Consider the following 22,843-nt stretch of genomic DNA (forward strand, 5'->3'; position numbering starts at 1 on the left):
GCACACTATTCTGCAGACTGTTAATCCCCTTTCTCATCTGCAGAAGGATATTCCTACGGGCCAGGCAAGCACGATTTGGAGGTCCTGTCCAATCGGTGTTCCGGGTCCTGCGCATCACGCTAGAAGAGGCCACAGCAATCCAGACTAGACCAGCGCCCCCGTGGGAACCAGGTGAGCGTTACACCTGTGGACACTGTGGACAGCACCCATCTGTCTGATGTGATCCCTTCCCAAGCTTGGGTCAAGTTGGAAATGCGTCGTCCTACTGGGGATGCATGAGAAGGGACCCTGAACGGAGCGTCACTGTTTTGGTGGAGGCGTGCCGCCGCCGCCTCTACTGGGGCTGCCTCTACCTTTACCACGTCCTCTCTCATTACCCCTGCCATAACCCTGGGTAGACTGTTGGCTGTTGTTCCATTGTGTACCCTGCCCCTGGGAATAGTTAGACCCTCTCTAGGAATTTTGTCCGCGTGGGCGACGAAATTTGCCATTCCCTCTCTGGTTTGGGGGTTTATTGGCGAGTTGGCCTAGGGATTTGATTGTCTCATACTCGTCCTTGGCATTTTTCAGCGCGTCCTCGACCGCCTTTCAAAACAATAGATCCGGCTCCACCAGTTTATCTATCAATGATGCCTGGGTTTCTGCTTTGAACCCAGACCGTCGCAACCAAGCATGCCTTTTAATAACAGTACCTTCTGCTATCAATCTGCCGCCGTTATCCGCGGCATCAAAGGTTGCTTTTAATATGCAACCGGACACGGCTCTTCCTTCCGCCGAAACTCGCGCCAATTGGCTTTTTAAGATTTCTGGTGCGGAATCTATAAGTGCCGCGACTTCTTCCCACTGGTGGCAGGTGTAACTCGCCAGCAGGGTGGTGGAGTTGACAATCCTTGTCTGGTAGGCGGAAGTGGAGGCTACTTTCCTGCCCAAGCCATAAATCTTCTTGCTCTCCTTGTCGGGAGGAGCTTCCGACGATGACAAGGGTGTTCCCGCCCTCTTACGGGCATTTGTCACTACCAGGGAGTCCGGTTTCAGATGCCCTCTTATGTACAGTGGGTCTGTTTGGGCTGCCCTGAAAAGCTTCTCAACTCTGGGGTTTACCGCCCTAGTGAGATAGGGATTTACAAGGGAAGGGTCTATCCTTCTTTGAATAGACTTAAGGATAGGGATGACCTGGGCAACAGGTCTCCTTTCTCCCACTAACTCCTCTGCAAAGTCCCTCTCTTCCTGAGCACCCTGGGTGTCAATGTGGAAGTGTTCTGCCGCTCTGGATAGCACTTCATTCAAGAGAGGCTGGTTATCGACAGGGGAGTCGGTAACCGGGGGTTCTTTATCTACCGGGGAATCTAGCCTGTAGGTTTCTGGGTTGTCCACCTCCTCCTCTTGGTCCTCGTCATCCCCATAGTAGCCCGTCCCAGATTGTTCTTCCAACATGCCCAAATTGGATCCTCACAAAAGGATGGATCTCCATGATATTTAGAATAGGGCTGTATACTGAAGGGGTCTGAAGTAGGAGCTTCAACCCGGGACTTCTTACTTGGGGGTATAGGATCCTTAGAGCCTGAGGGAGTTGACCCGTCGGGGGTAAAAGAAAGTGTTCAGGGTTTTTGGCGTAGAAATCTGCCAAGGATGACATCCTTGACATGACTCTCTATGTCATCACTAGACCATTCTCTTGAACTGGGAATTATTCTTTCTTGAAGGCCTTTCCCTGTATTAACTTTACTAGACCTACTGGTTTGAACAGGGGTCTTTGAGATAACAGAAGACCGAGACTTGTACATCTGTTTATGTGGGGTAGAATATTTCTGAGGTGTGGAAGGAGGCAAAGACCGCTTCCTTTGTTGTTTTTCCCCTTCCCCGTGGGTGGAAGAGTGTTTACGCTGTTTTTTTGCCCCTTCGGAGCCTTTTCGACGCCGAGGTGGAGGTTGGGACTCGGGAACAGCCGTTGCGCGGCCTGTTGATGCCGACTCCTGGAGTGCGGTCTGGGGATAGAGGTTGGCTTCGGCATGCCCACAGGCATTGAGGCGCTGTTACAGGAATTGTTTGTTTTTTAGTTCCGTAATTGGTTTTTTAAAAATCTTAGTTCCATATTTATAACACGCTTAAATACCCAGAGGTTTCTAAGCACAGACCCGGGAATCGAACCTGTGTTGCTTCGTGTCGTCTTGCTTCCAAGGCGAACACGTTGCCGCCGAGCTATCCTCCCGGGATGCAGTCGCGGATACCATGGTTGTCTTGCCCACATAGGAGAAACTAGGATAAGCGTCATCGGTTCCTTGTGGATCTTGTTCACCACTTTCCTCATGAGAGGCGTTGGGGGAACAGCATAAGCAAATTTCCCTGACCAGTTCATACATAGGGCGTTCCCCCTGGAGCCTGGCTGGGGGAACCTCGATGCAAAGACTGGGCATTGACTGTTTTCGCTTGTGGCGAATAAGTCTATAGTTGGGAAACTTTGAGAGAAGAGGTGTTCTACGACTCCTTTGTGTAGATGCCACTTGTGTTCTTCTGGTAGGAGATCTCTGCTCAACGAGTCTGCTAGAGAATGGAGTTCCCCTGGAACATGTTGTGATGACAGGAACATCTTCCGTTTGTGTGCCCATCTCCAAATTTGCTGTGCAAGTCTGGACAGATTTGGAAAACGTGTACCCCCGTTTGTCGATATAAAACATCGCTGTAGAGCAGTCTGTTAGGATCTGCACAGAGAGGTTTGTTAAATGGGGTTCGAATGCGCGAGAGGAACCAGGTAAATGCAAGATGCCATCATGTTTATTAAACGCATAGCTTTGCGCACCCTTATCTGGCGGCCGGCCTGATAATGTGGTATTTGCAATAACACATTTTGTACTCTTTCCTCCGATTGAAAGACCAGCCCCTCTTCTGTGTTTAAGACCGCTTCTAGGAACTGTTTTGAAGTGCTTGGCACTAGGCTTGACTTTTTCTCGTTGATGGAGAATCTCAATTGAAAGAGAAGGTTGATTGTTCTCTGAATGTTTTGTCTGCAAATTAGGGGGGATTCCCCTGTAATGAGTCAGTCGTCCAGGTAAGGGTACACTGGGATTGCCTCCCTGCGCAGCTGCTACCACCGCCAGTACGTTTGTGAATACCCTTGGAGCAGAGGCTATTCCGAAGGGCAGCACCTTGAATTGGTAGTGCAGGTTCGCCATCTTGAAACACAAGAATCTTCTGTGTGCTGGGACCATTCAAATATGAAAATAAGCATCTTCCATATCCAGTGTTGCCATGTAATCCCCCTTTTATAGTAGAGGGATTACCTCTTGTAGCGTAGTCATGCAGAACTTTTGTGGCTTGACATACTTGATTGCAGGGCGCAAATCTAATAATGGGTGCATTGTTAGATCTTTCTTTGGCACAAGAAAGTAAGTTGAATAAATACCCGTTTACCTGGTTGGCCGGGACGACTTTGGTGGTGTCCTTCAATAGAAGTGTGGCTTTCTCCTCGAGAAGGATACACTGGTGTTCTTCTGAGTGGATTTTCTGTCGTTCGGGGGGTGGGGGGGTCACAGGAAAATTGGAGAAGTTCTATACAGTATCTGCCTGCTACTATGGACAGCACCCATCTGCCTGAGGTGATTCCCTCCCATGCGTGGGTGAAGCTGGAAATGTGTCGTCCTACTGGAGAAGCATGGGAGGGCACCTGAAGCGGAATGTCACTGCTTCGGAGATGGTGTGCCAACTCAAGCAGGGTTGCCCCTCCCCCAACCACGACCTCTGCGTTGTCCTCTAGGATAGCCCTGGGAGGATTGGTCTCGATTATTTACCCAGGAGGAACCCTGGCCTTGACTGTAGTTGGGTGGCCTTTGAGAACTTTGGCCCCGAAAACGGTGAAAATTGCCATTACCTCTCTGCCCGGAAGGCTTGTTGGTGAGTTGACCCAAAGATTTAAGTGTGTCATACTTGTCCTTTGCTGTCTTAAGGGCGTCTTCAACGGCCTTACCGAAGAGCACATTGGGTTCAATAGGCATGTTTATTAGGGTGGCCTGCTTCTCTGGTCTGAAACCTGACTGGTGCAGCCACGCATGACTTTTAATAACAGTCCCCTGCACAATGATTCTTCCGGCATTGTCCGCTGCGTCAAAGACAGCTTGACACTGCCTGCCCTTCTGCAGCCACCTGTGCTAGCTGGGACTTCTGGGGCAGATGAAAGTAAAGCCGACATTTCCTCCCACTTGTGGCAGCTGTAACTGGCCAAAAGTGATCGCTATTCTGGTCTGATAAGCCACAGAGGAGGCGACCTTTCAACTCCATGGCGTAAATCTATTTGCTTTCCTGGTCGGGTGGGGCCTCAGAGAAAGCAAGGGATGTGCCTGCTCTTTTTCTAGTTGTAGTCTCAATTAATAAGTCGGGCTTCAACTGCCCTCTAAGATATAATGGGTCTGAAGGTGCAGGTTTAAATAGTTTCTCTACACGTGGGTTTGCAGCCCGTGTGAGGTTAGGGGCTTCTAAAGATAGTTGTATTATACACTGAACTGACTTCGGTAGAGGGATAAACTGCGCCACTGTTTTCTTGTCCCCAAGGATTTGTTCTGCAAAGTCCTTACTCTCCTGTACCTCCTGGGTGTCAATCTGAAAGTGCTCGGCCGCCTTGGCTAGCACCTCATTAAGGAGGGGTTGATTATCAATAGGAGAATCAACAACTGGAGTGTCTTGATTAAGAGGGGAGTCTATAGAGTACATATTGGTCTCTGGATCAGCCTCTTGGTCCTCGTCAACCCCATAATAAGGGTCTGCTGGGGCGTGGCCAGCACGCATGCAGTGAAGTCAGGCTTCCGTGGAGCTCCGGGCCGTGAAACTGATATAGCATGAAATATCACTTTCAAACTGTCTGCTGGACGACACAAATCATACGTTCACGAAGGGGGACCAGTTTCCGACACTCGTCTCTGCTCCCGTGGTGAAACCGAGCAGGAAAGAACATAAACGGGAGAAACAAAGTTGAGCCCCTGCGATCTGCAAGATGGTGGCGACCGTCGTGTGTTTGATGCGAGGTGTCCGCGCACCCCTGGAAAGCTTGACTTTAAAGAACGGATAAGGCGATTCGCTTACCTCCTGACTGCATCCCAACCCATGCTGACGCGCCGAAAGACTGCAGGACCTGAGGACCAGGGCACCGAGGCACCAACGACGCTGACGTCGGAAGCGGAGCTCCGGGGAGAAAAGCTAGGAGGCGCTGGATGTCAGAGAAGCGGGATCGCCAGCCAGCCGAACTGGATCGGAGTGTGGGGAGAAGGCACCAGTGACGGCTGCGCATGCAGAAGATGAGGCGGCGGGGTACCCTGAAACGAAGAGCGTGCATTCAGGCGGGAGTGAAGAGACACCCCACGCTCCATATAACTAAGAAGCAAGGCACCCCGTAAGACTGGTAGAGCAGTGGGGCTTACCCGCTCGTCCCACGAACCCTGAACGGACCACGGAAGACACGGGCTGTGGGCCCCCAGTAGGGTGGTGGAGCTCGCACAGAGCACAAAGACCCCCAGGAACTGAGGAGACTACAGCTAAGCTGCTGGGCGGGCCCCGCAGCAGGCAATGAGCCCCGGTTGCCCACGCCAAAGTCATTTGTAGACTACCCCGCCCTGCTGCAAACGCAGAGCTCCCGAACCCAGATCCACTCTTGAAAGGGCCTGAGCGCCATTAAAGGAAGTCATTCTCCCTGCGATCCAGCAGCAAACAGACATAGCACTCACTGGGTAAGCGTGACAACATCAGGTTGACTGGAGGGGCAAAGAAGGAAATATCCAAGACGCGGTGACCGGCTAAAGCTGGGAGAAAGGGCTTCTCGGGCGGCGCCCCAACCATTTGATCTGGGCACCAAGATAGCAGGTTCGGATTGGTCGCACCAGCCTCAGCTGCCGCAGCGGTGGGACAGGACTCCCGGGACCTGCGAACTGCTGAGGGCTACACCTGGCCAGATCAGTGGGGGGTACACCCCAATCAATTGTCCTGCAAACAAGAGACTGTGTGTGGCGGTTAATGGTACACCTGAACCGCCTAACTCTGATCCTGCCTAAAGGGTCATATCTGGTGCTAGAAGCACTGAAACACGAAATAGGGGTCGCAGTAGAGAACTGCATCCCGCACAGATCCGAACCTGCAGATCCAGAAGCAGGGAATGCCTCCCGCCCAAAAGTAAACCGAAGTTGGTCACAATGGACTCCTTCACCACAGTCAGACCCCAAAGTCAACCACAACAGGACCAGGAAATCTCTGTAGAACCGTCCCAACAGGGTGAGGACCTTAAGCATACGCAAGTCCTGCAAGCAATAGCGTGTCAGGTTTCCTTCCCCTATTCAGACTATTTTCCCTTATTCAAGTTTCTTTCCCATTATTTCTCTTTTATTATCCTTTTTAGATTAGCCTTGTGTGGGTGGGAAGTTTTCTATTGTAGTTGGTTTGGCCTTAACTTCCTGATTCAGAATCCTGGTTCTGACCCAAGGCAAAATGGAGTTTCACAGTGACAGCTCTGATTGGTTGGAAAACACTGCTGAACAACAATGAACATTCTAAACTGTCACTCTTTGCCTTTCATCATCTAAACCCCAGCTGAGAGGACGTGTTTAGTGGCTGCTCCTGCTTTAGACTTGGGCCTGGTGGATTTTATTCCTTTAGGCGTTAGCAGTTGAGCGGCTACTTTCTTGGGGGTTTCAGGAGAAGCTATCAGCTGTCAAGAATTCGTTTTGAAGACAGGAAACTCTGAAGATCTTTAAGAAATTGTGCTGGAGATAAGTGACTTTGTTTTAAACTGCAGCTCTGTTTATCTTAATGACATTTAAGTGAGAACTCGTAAAATGTAACCTTTGAATTTATATTTTTGAACTTTTGCGCGAGCGAGTGTTTTCCAGCGCGTGTGATTCGTAGCGCAAGATTCGGCTCGCCGCGTTAGAACTCTATAGCGCGTGAGTTTTTCGTAGCGCGTGTGCTTCCAAGCGCGAGGATCTGTTTGCCGCATGAGAACTCTATAGCGCGTGTGTTTTCAAGCGCGTGTGCTTCAGCGCGAGAACTCAATTGCGCGTGTGGTTTCCTGCGTGTTTTAACGCGTGTAATCGACCGCGTGAGAACTCTTTGCGCGTGAATTCTGTTTCGCGTGTTTTTACAAGCGCGTGTGTTTTTCTGCGCGTGGACTTTCCTTACAGTGCGCGTGTTCTTTAACGCAGGAAGTTTTAAACGTGCAAATCTTCTGAATTGAGATTATCTGCGTGTGTGTTTTGCACGTGTTTCTTCTAGAATTCACAAACTTTATTGAATTGTAAAAAGTTTGAAAACAAAAGAAAAGTTTGAAAGAAAAAGACAGAAAAGATATAGACTATTTAACTGGACAACTAGTGAATTTTTGGAAAAAAGGCAAAGAGCAAAACCTTCCAGGTTTGCTCTAATTAAGAAGTTGCTGTGAATTTCAAGAGTCTCAAGTAAGAGAGATTTTCAGCTTCTTTACAAGCTTCTCTAAGAAATTTCAAGAGAAGAACCAGGTATGATTCTTAATTATTTGTTAAGGATTGAAAGTCTTTCCACTCTTAAGGTTGAGTAAGTAATAAAAGGATTTGTATTTGCTTTTCTTATATCCTCTGCAGGTTCAGCTTTGGTTAGCCTTGACGCAGTCAGCCTGGTGTTGTTTTGTTTTCCACTTCCCCCTTTCCCTTTGGGGTGTAGTTTGCAGAGCTGAATTGAAACCTAGTTCTGAGAGTTACATTTCAGGGGGATTGTCGGGGGTTCAGCAGCTTCCGTGGACACAGGACCTCTCAGCCTGACAGAGCGGCCCTCCGCACATCACTTGAAGGGAGGATAGAAGAGGTGAAATCGGACATACAACTCATGCGCCAGGACGCCCGCAACCTAACTGAAAGGGTCACGGCGACGGAAACTACCCTGCGGGATAACGTAGAGAGTACACGAGATCTAAAAGCAACAGTCCAGGATTTGGAACAGAAAGTGGCATGACTGGAGGCGGGCTCCGAGGATGCCGAAGGGCATGCCCGCCGAAATAACATTTGCATACTAGGGGTGCCCGAGGACATGGAAGGCCCAGACCCGACAGACTTTATCGAAACATTGCTGCTACAGGAAATAGGACCGGGGAATCTCTCCCAGGGGTTCTCCGTTGAAAGGGCCCACAGATCCCTCCAAAAGCGCCCCCCACCCGGATCACACCCTCACCCAATAATAGCCAAAATTCTAAACTTCTGGGACCGGGAAACTATATTCCGGTACTCCAGAGAAGGAGGAGAGATCAAGAGAAAAGATTCGACAATAGTCATATACCCCGATTATACCCCCCTCAGTGCAACGAGCGAGAAACTCCTTCATTCCAATAAAAGCCCGACTGAGGAAACTCAATCTAAAATACATGCTTCTCAACCCGTCACGCCTTAAGATTCTCTATAAAGGAAAAACTGTATTTCTGCAGACCCCAGCTGCAGCAAACATGTGGCTCGAACATAATAACCTGGCCGATAACAAGGAAGCCCCATTAAGATCAGACCTGGGTTGACTATACGCCAGCTGCGAGGCGAAAAGAAAATGGCTTCCCCCACACGAAGACAGACAGCAGACAAAGACACTACAACGGAGTTCTAATGTGATGTAAGCTAAATCGGACACGAGCTCGGAGGAACAACCGTGCGAAGAAAGGCAACCCACCCCACAAGAAACTGAGTAGTCAGTTTGCTTACTCACAACCTGATCCGGAAGGCCAGGAGTTGCCTGGAAGGCTCGGGACCCCCTGAGCGCTGCAAGTTAAAAGCAACTGCTAGGGACAGTTCGAGTTGTTTTGTTTGTTTTTGTTTGGTTTTTCCCCATTTTATACAATGGGAGTTACTCAAGTTAAAATATCTCCAATAAGTGAAAAGACAGAAGCCAAGAAAAGCGGACAGGAGGGGAGAAGGCTAAGATATGGTGAACGAGCAAAAGACGCCAACAGGTGCCGGACAAAAGCGGTTGAAATCCATTTGCTCCGATATGGCATCCAACGGTAATATAAAGATAATGATCTGGAATGTGAGGGGCCTGGGATCTTACTTACGTCGGATTAGAATCAAGTCCTATCTGAACAAAAAGAGAGTGCAAATCGCACTGTTACAGGAGACACACTTCACAGTGGATTCCCTGGCAAGACTGGGAGAACACTGGGGAGGGCAAGGTGTTGGTACTACGTACTCTAGATATGCAAGAGGGGTATATACTTGGATCCACCCACAACTCCCATTCCACTTAGTCAAGTCCGAGACGGACCCCGAAGGCAGGTTTGTAATACTATGGGGCCGGTTGGAACAGGAAGAGCTATGCATAGTAAATTCCTACCTCCCCAACACCAACATTCCAACGCATCTAAACTCCATATACGCCAAAATTGCACCATACAGACATGGCATCCTTTTCTGGGGGGCGGGGGGGGAGACTTCAACTGTGTCCATGACCCGAAACTTGACAGGTCCTTCCCACACCCAAAAGGCCCCTCGGCGGCAACGATAGCCCTGTCCCTAATAACAGACAGATTACACCTGGCCGACACCTGGAGAGAGCGTCACCCTGACGCCCGGGGTTACTCATATTTCTCCTCTCCACACGATCTTCACACGAGACTAGACTATGTTTTCATAGGCAAAGAACATCTGTCACAAGTAGAAGAGGCACAATACCTAGGAAGAACCATCTCTGACCACTCGCCACTCCTAATAGAATGGAACCACGCCGGCCCCAAACCCCCTATTCCAATGTGGAGAATGCCGATAGACGCCCTTGGCGACCTGGCGTTCAGGGAAGAGCTACACGAATTTATAGACAGCTTCATTGAGAGAAACACTAAGTGTTGACCATTTGAGCACGATGTGGGATGCCCTAAAAGTAGTAACGAGAGGGGAAATCATAGCGAAGGCAGGGGGCATTAGAAAACAACTGAGGGGTGAACTGGACCAATGGGAACAACGGATTGAACGACTTGAGGCAGCCCCGGTGGTTACTGACCAAAGGGAGGACAGCCTCAAAGAACTTAGAACTAAATGTGCTTCGGCATGGGATAGGCTTGCCAAATTGGACTATGCCACCAAAACTAATAGAATACACACAGAGGCAGACAAACCAAGCAGAATGCTCGCTTGGCTCTGCAAGAAAGAATACCCCAGGTACACAATCACTGGGATGCAGACTGAAGATGGAGAGATAGTGCAAACACAGCAAGACATAAATGAAACCTTCAAGGGCTTTTACGAATACCTTTACTCTCACGGTGACCAGGTTCCCCTAGAGCAAGCAGATCATGGACACCCTGGAGGAGATATGACTCACCAAGATGACCCCTGAACAATCTGAGGCCCTAGACGCAGATATCACAACTGAAGATATTACGGAGGCAATTAAGTCACTGGCCACCGGAAAGACTCCAGGGAGCGACGGGCTACCCTCCGAATTCTATAAAGCATACGAGTCCACCCTAACTCCCCTATTACACAAGGTTTTTCAAGAAGCGCACGAAAGAGGGATATTACCTGATGAGTATGAGGGAGACCCTTTTGATCCCGATCATCAAGCCCAAAAAAAACCCCAACAGATGTGACTCTTACCGACCAATAGCAATGCTTAATTACGATGTGAAAATATTGACAACGGTATTAGCAAGCAGATTGGCCAGAATCATAGGGGATATAGTACACGAAGATCAGTGTGGCTTCATACCGGGCAGGAACACAACCATGAATTTACGCAGAGTGCAACAGGTTATTGCTCAAACTGAGGCCTGGGCGGAGGCATACGCACTGCTGTCCCTTAATGCCATAAAGGCGTTTGATTCAATATTTTGGGAGTGGCTAGTGACGGTTCTAGAGGGGTTCGGCTTTGGTCCCAGGTTCATTAGGTGGATCAAGATACTATACACCAAACCTAAGGCCAGAGTAAAAACCGGGAAATATATATCTGAGGTCTGGAACATATGCAGGGGCACCAGACAGGGATGTCCTCTCTCCCCCATGCTCTACGTACTAGGACTGGAACCTATTGCTATCTATTTTCGAAAACAATTCTTTGATGCTGGGATCCGGCTGGGTGGAATAGACCATATTATCTCTCTCTATGCAGATGATGTACTATTGTACGTCAGGGACCCACACAATAACGTGCCCACGATGCTGGACGTCTTAGACAATTTCGCAAGGGTCTCAGGCATAAAATTCAGCAGGGCAAAGTCCTGTCTATTTCCTCTGGCAGGCCTCATGGAGGAAGATGTAACAGCACTTCCCTCAGTGGGAATACAGTGGGAGCAGACCTCGTTTAAATACTTAGGGATCACATAATGCACTCGCCTGGACAAATGCATGAGCACAACACCAAAGCCGCACTTCCTGCCCTAAGAAAATCCATGAACTTCTGGGCGCAACTTCCCTTATCCATGATGGGCAGGGCCTCGATAATTAAAATGATTGTCCTTCCTAGATTCTTGTATGGGTTCCAAAATGTACACTTCCACATCAAAGCGCCCTTCTTCCGCCTATTAGAAAGAATACTCAGGGATTTCCTGTGGGGGAAAGGAAGACGCAAAATAGCACTTGCCACCTTGACACTACCGTACACCCAGGGGGGAATCCAACTCCCAAACTTTGAAAAATATTATTTGGCAGCACAGCTTAGCTTTATCACGAAGTGGCTACTAGACGATGCCACATCTGAGACGCCACTCTTGCAGCCCCTGATCTCCCCGTTGTATTTGAGAGAACTTGCAAGGGCCCCCCCCCCCATCTGATACGTGATGCCCCCTTCATGGTCACCCTAGGACGAAAAATTTGGCACAGGACCGAAACCCTCACCCATGCAAAGCACCAGTACTCCCCGAACATACCATTGATCTCGGGCCTATGCAGATACCCTGAAGATCTACAACACCTCAGATACTGGGAAAAGAAAGGGATATATTCATGGGGGGACCTATATACAGAGGGGGCGTTTAAAGAAAAGGAAAGCGGTGTCCATACAGGCCACTTCCTGTGGCATCAAAGGATAAGAACCACAACACGAACCAAGTGGACAACATGGCCGGAGGAACCAGAATCAAACTCCTTGATTACGTTACTGTATGAATTGGGAGAAGGATGGAGGCCGGTGTCTCAGATCTACAGCCACCTAAATGACATCCCCAACCCACGAAGTGCTGATTTGAAAATCAGATGGGAAGCAGATATGGGCCGGGACATAACGGATGGCTCTGACATACCCCAAAACAGTCTCCAGAAACCATAGGTTTAGACAAATACAACTGAACCTTTTACATCGGACATACTTAACCCCGTCCAGGCTGGCAAAATTTAACAAAACTCAGCACTCCAACTGTACATGGTGTGGAATGGGCAATGCAGACTTGATCCACGTGTTCTGGTTGTGTGCCAAGACACAGTCCCTGTGGACCACCATACAACAGACAAGCGACAGTCTAGGGTTGACCAGATACAAATGCACTCCCGCGGAATGCCTACTGGGCACATACCCCAGACCGGCCAAACTTAAACACCTCGCTAGACTAATGGATATTATGTCCATACTGGCAAAGAGGACAATTGCAATGTCCTGGAAGAAACCAGCTGGGCCTCAACAGAAAATTTGGCACAGGGAACTGAAACGCTCGGTACAAGCGGAAACAAAGGCCTGGGAAGGGAGTGTGGCCAGATCTACTGACGCCTCGAGTATGACCTTAGAGGCCTGGAAAGTACTCACAGCCCCCGTTCTACCTCTCCGATGACAAGCCCCCATGAACTAGGACAAATCTACTGGAGGCGGACCTAAGCACCAAATCGGAAGTCCCTGAGACCAACCAGTCACAACCCCATAGGGTCCTTGCCAGCAAGAGGTCCCTTTCCCCCTCCTCCCGATTGACCTGACCCAGCCCCTGTACCGCCAATCAACACTGGCTTATGGGAAAAAACACTTGGAGACACTTAATGTTGTAATGTTAAGTTGCTGTTTTTTAGATGCAACCTGCTTGATCCTTTAATTACAGACGTGTTTATTGCCTTGTGGCTGTAACAAATAACAAATGCCAATAAACAAATTTGAAAATAAAAATAAGGGTCTGCTCTATCCTCCATCATCGAATTGAGGGTCAACAACATTTCCCTTTGACAGTTCGCACCTGCTCAATGAGCCATGCAAGGCTCGGGCGCTTTGCTTCGCCAGTCTTGCATAGCTCATAGGAAATGCTGGCTGGGGAGCTGCAAGTTTGTATTTGCGAGGGGGAGCTCCTGCGCCTCCTCGCACATACTGGTAGGGCAGGCTGGAGCAGGGTGTTTCAGCACCCACACTCAGGCCCTTGCATGCATGTGCAGGAACCAGGAAACGTTTGCTTCCTAATTCCTGTTCATGATCCAGGAGCTGGAGCGCTGGGGAGGAAACTTCAGGACCGGGGCAGAAGGTACGTTTATGTTCATTTATTATTTATTCATTATTTTAAAATAATTCCTGGGGGAGAACCCACCTCACCTGCCCCCCCCCTCCCACCCCACCCACAAACGCTGCTCGATTGGCTCGGCCGCTTCGCTCGGTAGCTGTGGCATATTTGGGAGAAATAATTATGCTTCTCCGTTTAAAAAAAAATTATCAGCCGCCACTGGCCCTGGGACTGTGCTGGGAGCGGGGTGGGGCGAGCCCAAGGACTGTGGTGGGAGGAGGATGGGGGGAGCCATGGCATAGTGGCAAGAGCAGTGCGGGGTAGAGCCAAGGAACACTGGTGGGAGCAGTATAGCTCAGTGGCACAGCGCTCGTCATGGAAGCAAGATGAAGGAGAGCAACACAGGTTTGAATCCCGGGTCGCATTTAGAAACCTCTTTGTTATAAATAACCAATTACTATTAGGGTGCAGAGAGCCTAGGGTCTGTGGTGGAGTGGGGAAAGCCCAGGGACTGGGTTAGGGGATGATGGACCCCAGAGACTGTGTTGGGAGCAGTTGGGGGAACCCAGGCACTGCACTGGGAGTAGGGTGCAGTGACAGAGCGTGATAGTTCATAGCCATTTGGACTTACTGTCCATTTGGCATTTTTGGCTGGGCCCGGCCTGGCCATATTTTGTTGGGGGTGGGGTGGGGAACGGGGTTGTGGGGGGGTGGTGCCTAGGCAAAAAAAGTTTGAAGACCACTGCCTGCCATTGGCTTTTTGTTTGAACTCACTGCACTGGAAAGAGGGAGGCAGGATTTGAACACATGCATTCGAGTCCGATTCCTGGTCCTACCCTTTATCACTAAAACATTATTCTTGAAGATTAGCTTAACATTATTAATGCAATATTTGTTAAGGGAGAAACTGAACAAATTAAAAATATTTGTAAGGTGTACTCTTGTGCACATAACCGCCTTATGGCACCAATCTTTTTCCAAATACCTAGAAGCCAGCCCAACAACTCACTACTGCATTACCTAGCCTCTTCCTAAAATGATAAAAAAATAACCTCTGCTAAGCCAAGAGCTTATTTTAAATCAGTTAAACTGACCTCCCTTTATGTCAAACTGTTTGACAAAGCTATACTTCTGTCTGTTTGCACAAAGGTACAGATCTTGCAGGAGAGTCATGCCAACACTCAAAAAGCAGCATTTGAAAAGGAAAAGGCAACACAGATTGCTCACCTGTCCCAGCTGCGTCACTGGTAGCGTGGACCCTGGCTTCCCCTGCGCTGTGATTAGTTTGCTGGTTGTCACTAAACCACTGCTGTGAAACCCCTTCCCATCTGCAGATGTTGCAATGCCTAGGAATAAAAGTGAAATCACAGTATGCAATTCAGTCAACATGCAGGGATCTGGAAACGGAACATCCCTGGCATCCTTTTGCCATAAATGCTTCTGGCATAATATAGATCCTAAAGAAAGGTTTAAGAATTACCAACAATCATTAATGGAAAAAAGGCAATGACTATCCATAGTGGGAAAAAAACTTATAGAATACTAACCTTTTTAAGAAAGATTAGCGGCCACAAAACAAAAACAAATAGCCTACCCATGAGGTGCCACACACAAGGGTTAAAACAGTTTCCTTGGCCCCTTGAGAAGTAAAAACAACCCTATCTGCATTGCGCTTCATAATCCCCATCACCATATACACCGCTCCCCTTCAAGTACTAATAGAGGCTTACATGTTGAGTTACTTTTAACAAGCACAGAATTCTGCTGTTGCTGCTGCAGGAGCGAGGCTAGTTGGACCTGCTGCCCACCCCCTCCTTCACTGGAGCCTTTTCCAATCTCAGCGGGACCAGCAGTGGGAAGTTGTGCCTGACCTGGCCCTTGGCCGTGAAGCGGGGCTTGAGTCATGACTGTGATCTGCTGCCCTTGGTTGCTAACAAGGACAGAGGAAGGCTGGCTAGTAAAGTGGCTGAACACAGGAGAAGGCTGGTTTGTGGAAGGCTGTTGATGATGCTGATGCTGATGCTGCTGTTGATGGAGATGTTGCTGCTGCTGTTGCTGCTGCTGAAGTTGATTCTGCTGCTTGGCTTGGAGAATGATGCTCTGCTGCACCTGGGTTTAATGAAAACAAAATCAGTCCGGGGGACAGGCAGCTGGCAGGAAAATACTCAAATACACTAAAATGATATAGTACTCAAGACAGGAGTCCCTTTAAAAAAAAGTTGAAAACATATGTCTATCTAGAACAACGTGCCTGAACAAGAGCAGTACGACGCACTGTCTGCGCACAGGCATACCAATGGCGTGCATCCTTGCACTCCAGGTTTCGGAGAAGATTGCACAGGACCTTTCCATCCATTATTCATATCCCATTTCTTATATACATGATTTGGTATCCAGTCATTGCCTCGACAGCCAAACCATCGACAACCAAACCCTGAAAAAAATGCATCGAAAAAAAAAGCTGAATACATTTTTTTAAATGGTAAAGGGTTTAGTTTAGCAAAAAGGGTTAAATGTTAAAAAAAAGTGGGGCTTTTAAATGCATTCAATGTTTTTTTTGCCAATGCTTTTTTTTTTTTCCAAGGGTATGGTTGTCGATGGTTTGGCTGTCGAGGCAATCACTATAAACCACATGAGTTATGTCTGTACTTCGTTAAATGCACCAAGTCATAAAAAAGATGTTCTCTTATTTCAAGATGATATCCATAAATGGGCTCCCAATAGACCATCCATTCTGTATTTCTAGTCTCCTGAGTTGAACGCATTAGGCATAGGTCTCCATTATACATGAAGAACATCAGCTTTTTCTCCCTCAGTGTGCCCCAATCCATGACCGCGCAGGCAATATAACGCCAAGTGTATATATATCCTGGGAGTACATAAAGGCTCAGAAGCCAGGATGCCCCAAAGGTACTATGTCTTCATGTCCCCAAAGCAGAGCGTTCTGCTCTGCTTCTTGTGAAACACTGGCTGGAGGGACATATTTGTATCCAACAATGTAATTTGGGGGTTGCAACTGTGACCCCCGAAGTCTCCCTTGCTACCCCTAAAGAAAATAATTAAAAATGTAAGCTCTCGGGCTGTGGCCAGTGCCATGCGCCTCTATTTTTGAAATGGCTGGCTTTCTTGCTCAGGCCTCTTAAAAAAACATGGGGATCCAAAAGTGTAACACTTCAAGCAGTGATACTAAATAAGAAAGAATAGGAATAACAAATAATGTGTCTTTCTGAAATTCTATACAATAATTGCTAAACTCAAAGTTTTGTTTCAGGCACACTTCAGGGGACGAGTCACTGATTTAGTCTGTTCTGAAACACCTCAACTCAGCCTTTCATTCTTCCGAGGTCGCTAAATGAATACCAACACAGCTTGCGTGATATTGTATGTATATTTGTTCTATATAAAGCACTTAAGCGCAAGTGCTATATAATATCATTATCATTTGGCCTTGGACGTCTGCTTGCATTCACAGTAATTTGGTAACATGGGCCTATAGACATTGATATTAACGATATATATGGTGATCCATTCTTGTAGGAAATGTATATCACATTATAGTGATATCGTAATCATATATTTCATAGTGTACTTAGGAACAATGCTATGTGATGCCACTTCCTATTTTGTCAAGGCGTGAAAGGTTGCGTTACATCGCTTCCTGTGATGTCATCAGATGTTAAGGTCATGTGATGTCACATCCACTACCTCTGGCATTTTGGTGAAATGACGAACCTGTTTGTATCATCTCAGAAGGGTGCATGCTGCTGCAGCCTTCTTGTGATGATGGAACCAAGGCTTGTTAACAGCAGACCAAGAAATGTCATATGAGCATTTGAGGTGCTGGGTTTGTCAAACAAAAAACATAAGCAAAAGTATATCATCCACAGAAGTAAAATATTGCATATAATATATATATATATTCATATATGGGGAAGGAACTGATTTTTCATAGAATTTGCATTCACATGGATCCAGTTTCAATTTGAACTTAAAGCACGCAACACCACGCCAAAATGCGTTCACATAGGTACAATTCCTATTGGATAGCCGCCAACACGTGTCGCGACCCTCTGGGGTCGTCTTCAGGGCGTATTATACTAGTTATGTCATTGCAAATGCAATCAACTCAAACATCAGCGAAAGGACATCAGATTTGTGGGCTTACAACGCATCAAACCACATACGAGAGGTGACGATAGACAACTGATGCTACGACGAAAAGAAGCTCGTATGATATGTAAACGTACGATTTCTTTCCTTCCGTGTTACCTACCAACTGCAGGTATATAGTATACTGAGGTCTGGATGAAAGTGCAAAACTGGCTCCCCTTAAGTCTTATTGTTTCCGTTTACTTATGCACTGGAAAGGTATACACAGAGATAATGAACAGGTCTTCCCTAGTGGTTTCAATATAGCTTTTTCAAAATAAAATTGTGTGCAATAACCGGACATGATACACTAGTAGTTGAAAAAACTAGATTCCATTTGGCAAGCCTACACATGTTTATATAATGGTTATGTCACCAGCCTATATTTACTGTCTATATTGTAAAACTTACATTTTCTCTCTTTTTTGTTTCCCTCTCTCTTCCTTGAGTTATTTGATGGATTGTATAAATGATCTAACCGATGAATGGATTTGTAGTTATCTAACTGGTGAATGGATTTTTTGACAAACTGATGTTTGAGTTGATTGCACTTGCAATGACATAACTAGTATAATAGCCCTGAAGACGACCCCAGAAGGTCGAGACACGTGTTGGCGGCTATCCAACAGGAATTGTACCTATGGAAACAGCGGATATCTAATAGGAATTTAACCTATGTGAACGCATTTTGGCATGTTGTTGCGTGCTTTAAAATCAAATTGAAACTGCATCCATGTGAACGCAAATTTTATGAAAATTCAGTTCCTTCCCCATATGTGAATATATATTATATGCAATATTTTACTTCTGTGGATGATACACTTTTGCTTATGTTTTTTGTTTGACAAATAAACCCAGCACCTCAAATGCTCATATGACATTTCTTTGTCTATTATTCAGGAAAGTGAGCGCGGCTAGGTTTTGTGCACACTAACCACAGAGAGGCTCGCACACACCCGAAATAGGGCTTTTTCTCACAAACTATTAAGTCATGGTTAACAGACCGCATGAATATTTCAACATAGTTTTAGAAGTAGAGTGAGGCACCAAAATGAAGTTGAGTTTACCTAATAAGCATCTAAACAAGTGTGTGCCACCTTTCATTTATAGGGGTTTTGCAACAGGCCAAACTGTGAAAAAAACATTTTGTAGTGCTCAATAAATGGTCATGGTGTTAAGACAGTTTTTCTGAAGTTCTACCAAACTTCATCACAACCTTTCACCAGACAGTACAAAGCTCCGCTCTTAGTATAAGGCTATACCACCAGAGTTCATGGTAGCGTAGACAAAGCAGCCATGCTCATCTTAGGAGGCAGAGAGGGCTGTAGACAGGTACAAAGAATTTATAACACACAAATGAATCCATAGAAACACTGACAAAATAAAGGTTATTTTAAATACTGGTCAAAGTCATAAAAACAATATAAAAAAACAACACAATGCTTGAAGGTACACAGACCAAAGCATATAACCTAATTTCGAACACCTACCAGTAGTTCTAGGGAACTCAAACCTTTTTAAACACGTTCAGTATCTGACACACTTATTCCTGGGGAGTAGAAGCAATGGTTACTTTGATTACATTCAGTAATACCATGGTATTACACACTAAAAGTTGTACTGTGATGCTCAGCAAGAAATCACATAAGTCAACTGGACAATATACGATTCTTGAAATAGTGGAACACTTATTCTAGGTACAGTAAAAATCTTTAACTAGTTTTGTTATACTAAATGAGTAAAACCTAAGGATGTAATATTCAATTACAGGTACTTTTGAGATCAGTGAAACGCAGATTGAGATAAGCAGTAACTCTGGTAACTTATTTTTGCAGTTGGGGAACACTCATACAAGTATCCTACCAAGAATAGTGAAGTGAAAACAACAGCATTACTTTTGGGAAGAGGCACAACCAATTCACAGGTGAGTAGAATAACCTTATAACTACTTTGAGGTAAGTTATACTTTTTGTAACTGTTCACTCAGAGTTATGGTTACCAACCAACTACTTTCAAAAGCAAGTCACTTTTAAATACGTATTCTCTTTTTTAGGCAAAAGGTCCAATCAGTTAAAAGTCTTTCCCTTATTCTTGGAGCACGAGTGTTCTCAGTGGCGGGGGTGGGAGGGTGAGACGGGGGTCACTAGGGACAAGTGTCCAACAGGCAGTGTCAGGATAGGTTCTTAAGTAGCAAAAGCCAGAGTTCGAGGTTCCAGGGGCTTCAAAGAAGACACCCTAGAAGGATTCCAGCAGTGAGCCTGGGTGAACTGGACGAGAGGCCTCCCAATCACAGAAAACACCCCAAAACTACACAGGAATCACAAGACACTAAAGGTAAGTAACTACCCAAGCCAGCACAGTACCTCAGCCCAGAAGAAGATTTTGCAGCAGGAGAACTTCAGGATCTGCATCCAAAAACCTGGTCGGTGGATTCATTGTTGCAATGACTGAAAAACAGGACCTTGGAATGGACTTTGCAGCAGGGATCAAAGGGGAAGGCTCTATGCAAGGTTTTCCTCATGGGTGGATGTAGCTCTGGCACCTTTTCAGGAGCACAGAAAACAGAATATCGTCGGTCGGATTCTCATCGTTCTAAAGGTCCAGCACTCTGGTGAGGGGACTTCTCATACTAGAATTGTGCCTCTGGAGAACCTACAGGATGCCCACAAAGTTTCTGTGAGATTCAGAATTTGGTAGCCCATGCAGCACACAATGGCTCAAAGTCCCAGGGTATTGGGGTATTGCAGACCCGCAATGTCGCAGCACAGAGTGGTATGGTAATGCTGGTCTTTCTTTAGCCTAGTGGGTCTCACTAGACTCTGGACCGGGCCGTCTGTTTCGGGATCCCCAGGTTGATTGGAAGGAAGAGCTACAGCAGGGTCAAGGTTGCTCAGCAGGCTCTCCGGTTTCTGGAAATTGTCTCATCCGCTTTTCCTTCATCATCCTCTTCGGTTTTGGTTCCACTGGTCAAATTTGCTTCAGCTTCCAGGTTCGGAGTATTTAACAGGAACTATAGCAGCATTTTACAACAAGGGGCAGTCTGGTTGTCTAATCAGGACTGCCAGAACCCCACTGGGATGTGTCCCCATTCAGGCAAGGAGGAAGGGCCTTGGAGTTTTTGACTCCTCCCGCTTCCTGCCTTCACAGACAGAGTGGAGGCTGGGGGGGAATCCATGGGACTCCCGCCGAAGATAAACATCACACAAAGGAATTTCCCGCCCTGGATGTCAGGGAAAGGAACAAGAAAGGACAAGGAACACTAAAATGGAGAAAAAACAAAACAGGGGCCATTTTGGTAAAATGAGCGACACATGGGCGCCTTTACCGGGGCTGTGCACACAGCTTGCGGTAAAAGTGCACCAAATTAATAATTGTTGGGTAAGAATTGATGCAGTCCCATTGTGTGAGACTACACAACACTTATGTGCTTGGTATTAGGTAACCCACCTTTTGGTATAGATCTGTACTACACAAGTTGGTAGATTCACTGAGCAGCCAGGCCTATCTCAAGAGGGGTAAATGTGAGCTGTAGAGCTGTACAAATGAAATCCGTAAATATAAGTAGCCAAGTAACATGACACTCAAGGTTTCTGTTATAAATAGTTATTTAATTAACATCAATTTTTAAATAAGCGTTCTTTAAAAAGGAAATTCATGTAGCACGGTAAATATACTTTAAAAATACTTTTCAGAATCAAGCCACGTTAGTGGATAATCTTTGGATATGCTTCTTACACAACTCCTACACCCTGAGGTGACTTCAATCACAAGGACAGTAATGGCATTTATATTGCGGATTCTGAGGTTGCAGAAAGGAAAACTTTAAGGAAGTATACGGTTAAACAGGTTCTTCTAATCAAATATAGACAAGTCTTTCCCAGCAATAACAGTGCACAACAAGCTACCACCTACGAGGGAAAAACAATATCAAAGTCAATGGACTAGCAGAATCTGCAGGGAGCCAGGAGCGCCAAAGTCAATTGCAACACAGTCTATGGATCAGTTGCACTTCTTAGATTGAAGTCTTGCACAAAGATAGAGGATTTGTAGAAAAATCACTTGTAGGGTCACAAGCTTTAAGCCTGAGAAAATTAGTAGGAATCAACTCTAAAAGATAAGCCACTGCCAATTCCCAACTGAGAAAAGAACAGCTAAAATACAATGAGTTAAGTACCCCAAGCCTAAACAGTACCTCTAGTTTGAAGAAGAGTGGTCCAGCAGGATTCTGTCTTGCTACAGCGATGCAGACTCGTTGTTCCTAAGCCTCAGTCGTGGGGACAGGAGGAAAGATGTCTGGAGGGTTACTGCGGCAGTATTTGGGAGGTCGTCGGCAGCGACAGGCTCTTTTCAGTTCAGATGCACTTTGCGGTTTCAGCGCTTAGCAGACAGCACTGTTGCGGTCTCCGATACCGGTTGGGCTTCCGTCACTCCTTGGTTCCTGCACTCTGGTGAGAGGACTCGGGATCTGGTCGTCCTGCTTCTGGAGGGGCCCTAGGAGACTCCTGGATCTTCCAGCCAGATTTGTTACTGTATCAGACGTTTCACTCGACAACGGATTACTTGACCACTGGTATTCATTTCTTACAGCAATGAAATAGTACTGCCAGACCGGGATGGTGGTCCAGTGGAGTTGGTCCCACTAACCCAAGGGGAGAAGTCGTCCCTTCAGGAGCTTCTCTGTCGAAGTGAAAAAAGTTTCAGCACAGCAGCAGGGCTTCACGGGGCAATTCAAAGATCCAGGAGGTTGCAGCAAGCTTTGTTCACGTTTTTTTCGTCAGGTGTTGCTCCCAGTGGTCGACTCTGCTTCTAGTCCCAAAACCCTCGCCTTTTAAGCAGGATTCTCCCATTCATGCACAGCCTAGCCTGTCAACCATACAGCAGGGTGGCTGTCCTCGAAGGACAGCCAGCCAGTTAGGACTGGTTGCATTCAGGCATTCCTAGAGACAAAGGACAGGGGAGCTTCGGGAACCCTTCAGCCATGAAGCCGGCCTCTGGCAAGACACAAAAGGTTCAAACCTGGCTCAAAGCACAGAGTAAAACCCAAGAAAGACCTCACATAGGGAAAATGGTGAAAAGAGAAGACGGGGGCCATTTTCAGAAGAATGGTCACCGATGGGTACTGTACTGCAGCTGAGGGTTCAGCCTGCGGTAGAAAAGCACAGTGATAGGAAAAATTAAACCACTGCCACCTGCCATTTGCCATAGTGAGGGTAAGGTAAACATGTTACATGAGAATGTAGGATAAGGGGCTAGTAGGTAACCCCCCAGCACTCCACATAAGATGGTGTGTGCTGGACCTACAAAAGGAAAAGC

General features: G+C 46.9%; 1 protein-coding gene across 10 annotated transcripts in view; it reads right to left on the reverse strand.

Annotated features, from left to right (window-relative positions):
• BICRA (BRD4 interacting chromatin remodeling complex associated protein) overlaps positions 1-22,843 on the reverse strand; it is a 1,420,469-nt gene that overhangs the window by 329,540 nt on the left and 1,068,086 nt on the right. For all 10 annotated transcript variants that reach the window (XM_069644334.1, XM_069644339.1, XM_069644332.1 and 7 more), the window contains 2 exons: positions 15,112-15,490; positions 14,609-14,727 (listed from right to left, as the gene is read on the reverse strand). In XM_069644334.1, coding sequence (XP_069500435.1) covers positions 14,609-14,727; positions 15,112-15,490 — 498 coding nt within the window. The remainder of the gene's footprint in view (positions 1-14,608; positions 14,728-15,111; positions 15,491-22,843) is intronic.

Source organism: Ambystoma mexicanum, chromosome 2p (assembly GCF_040938575.1).
Source record: "Ambystoma mexicanum isolate Mex_15411 chromosome 2p, UKY_AmexF1_1, whole genome shotgun sequence".
Classification (NCBI taxonomy): Eukaryota; Metazoa; Chordata; class Amphibia; order Caudata; family Ambystomatidae; genus Ambystoma; species Ambystoma mexicanum.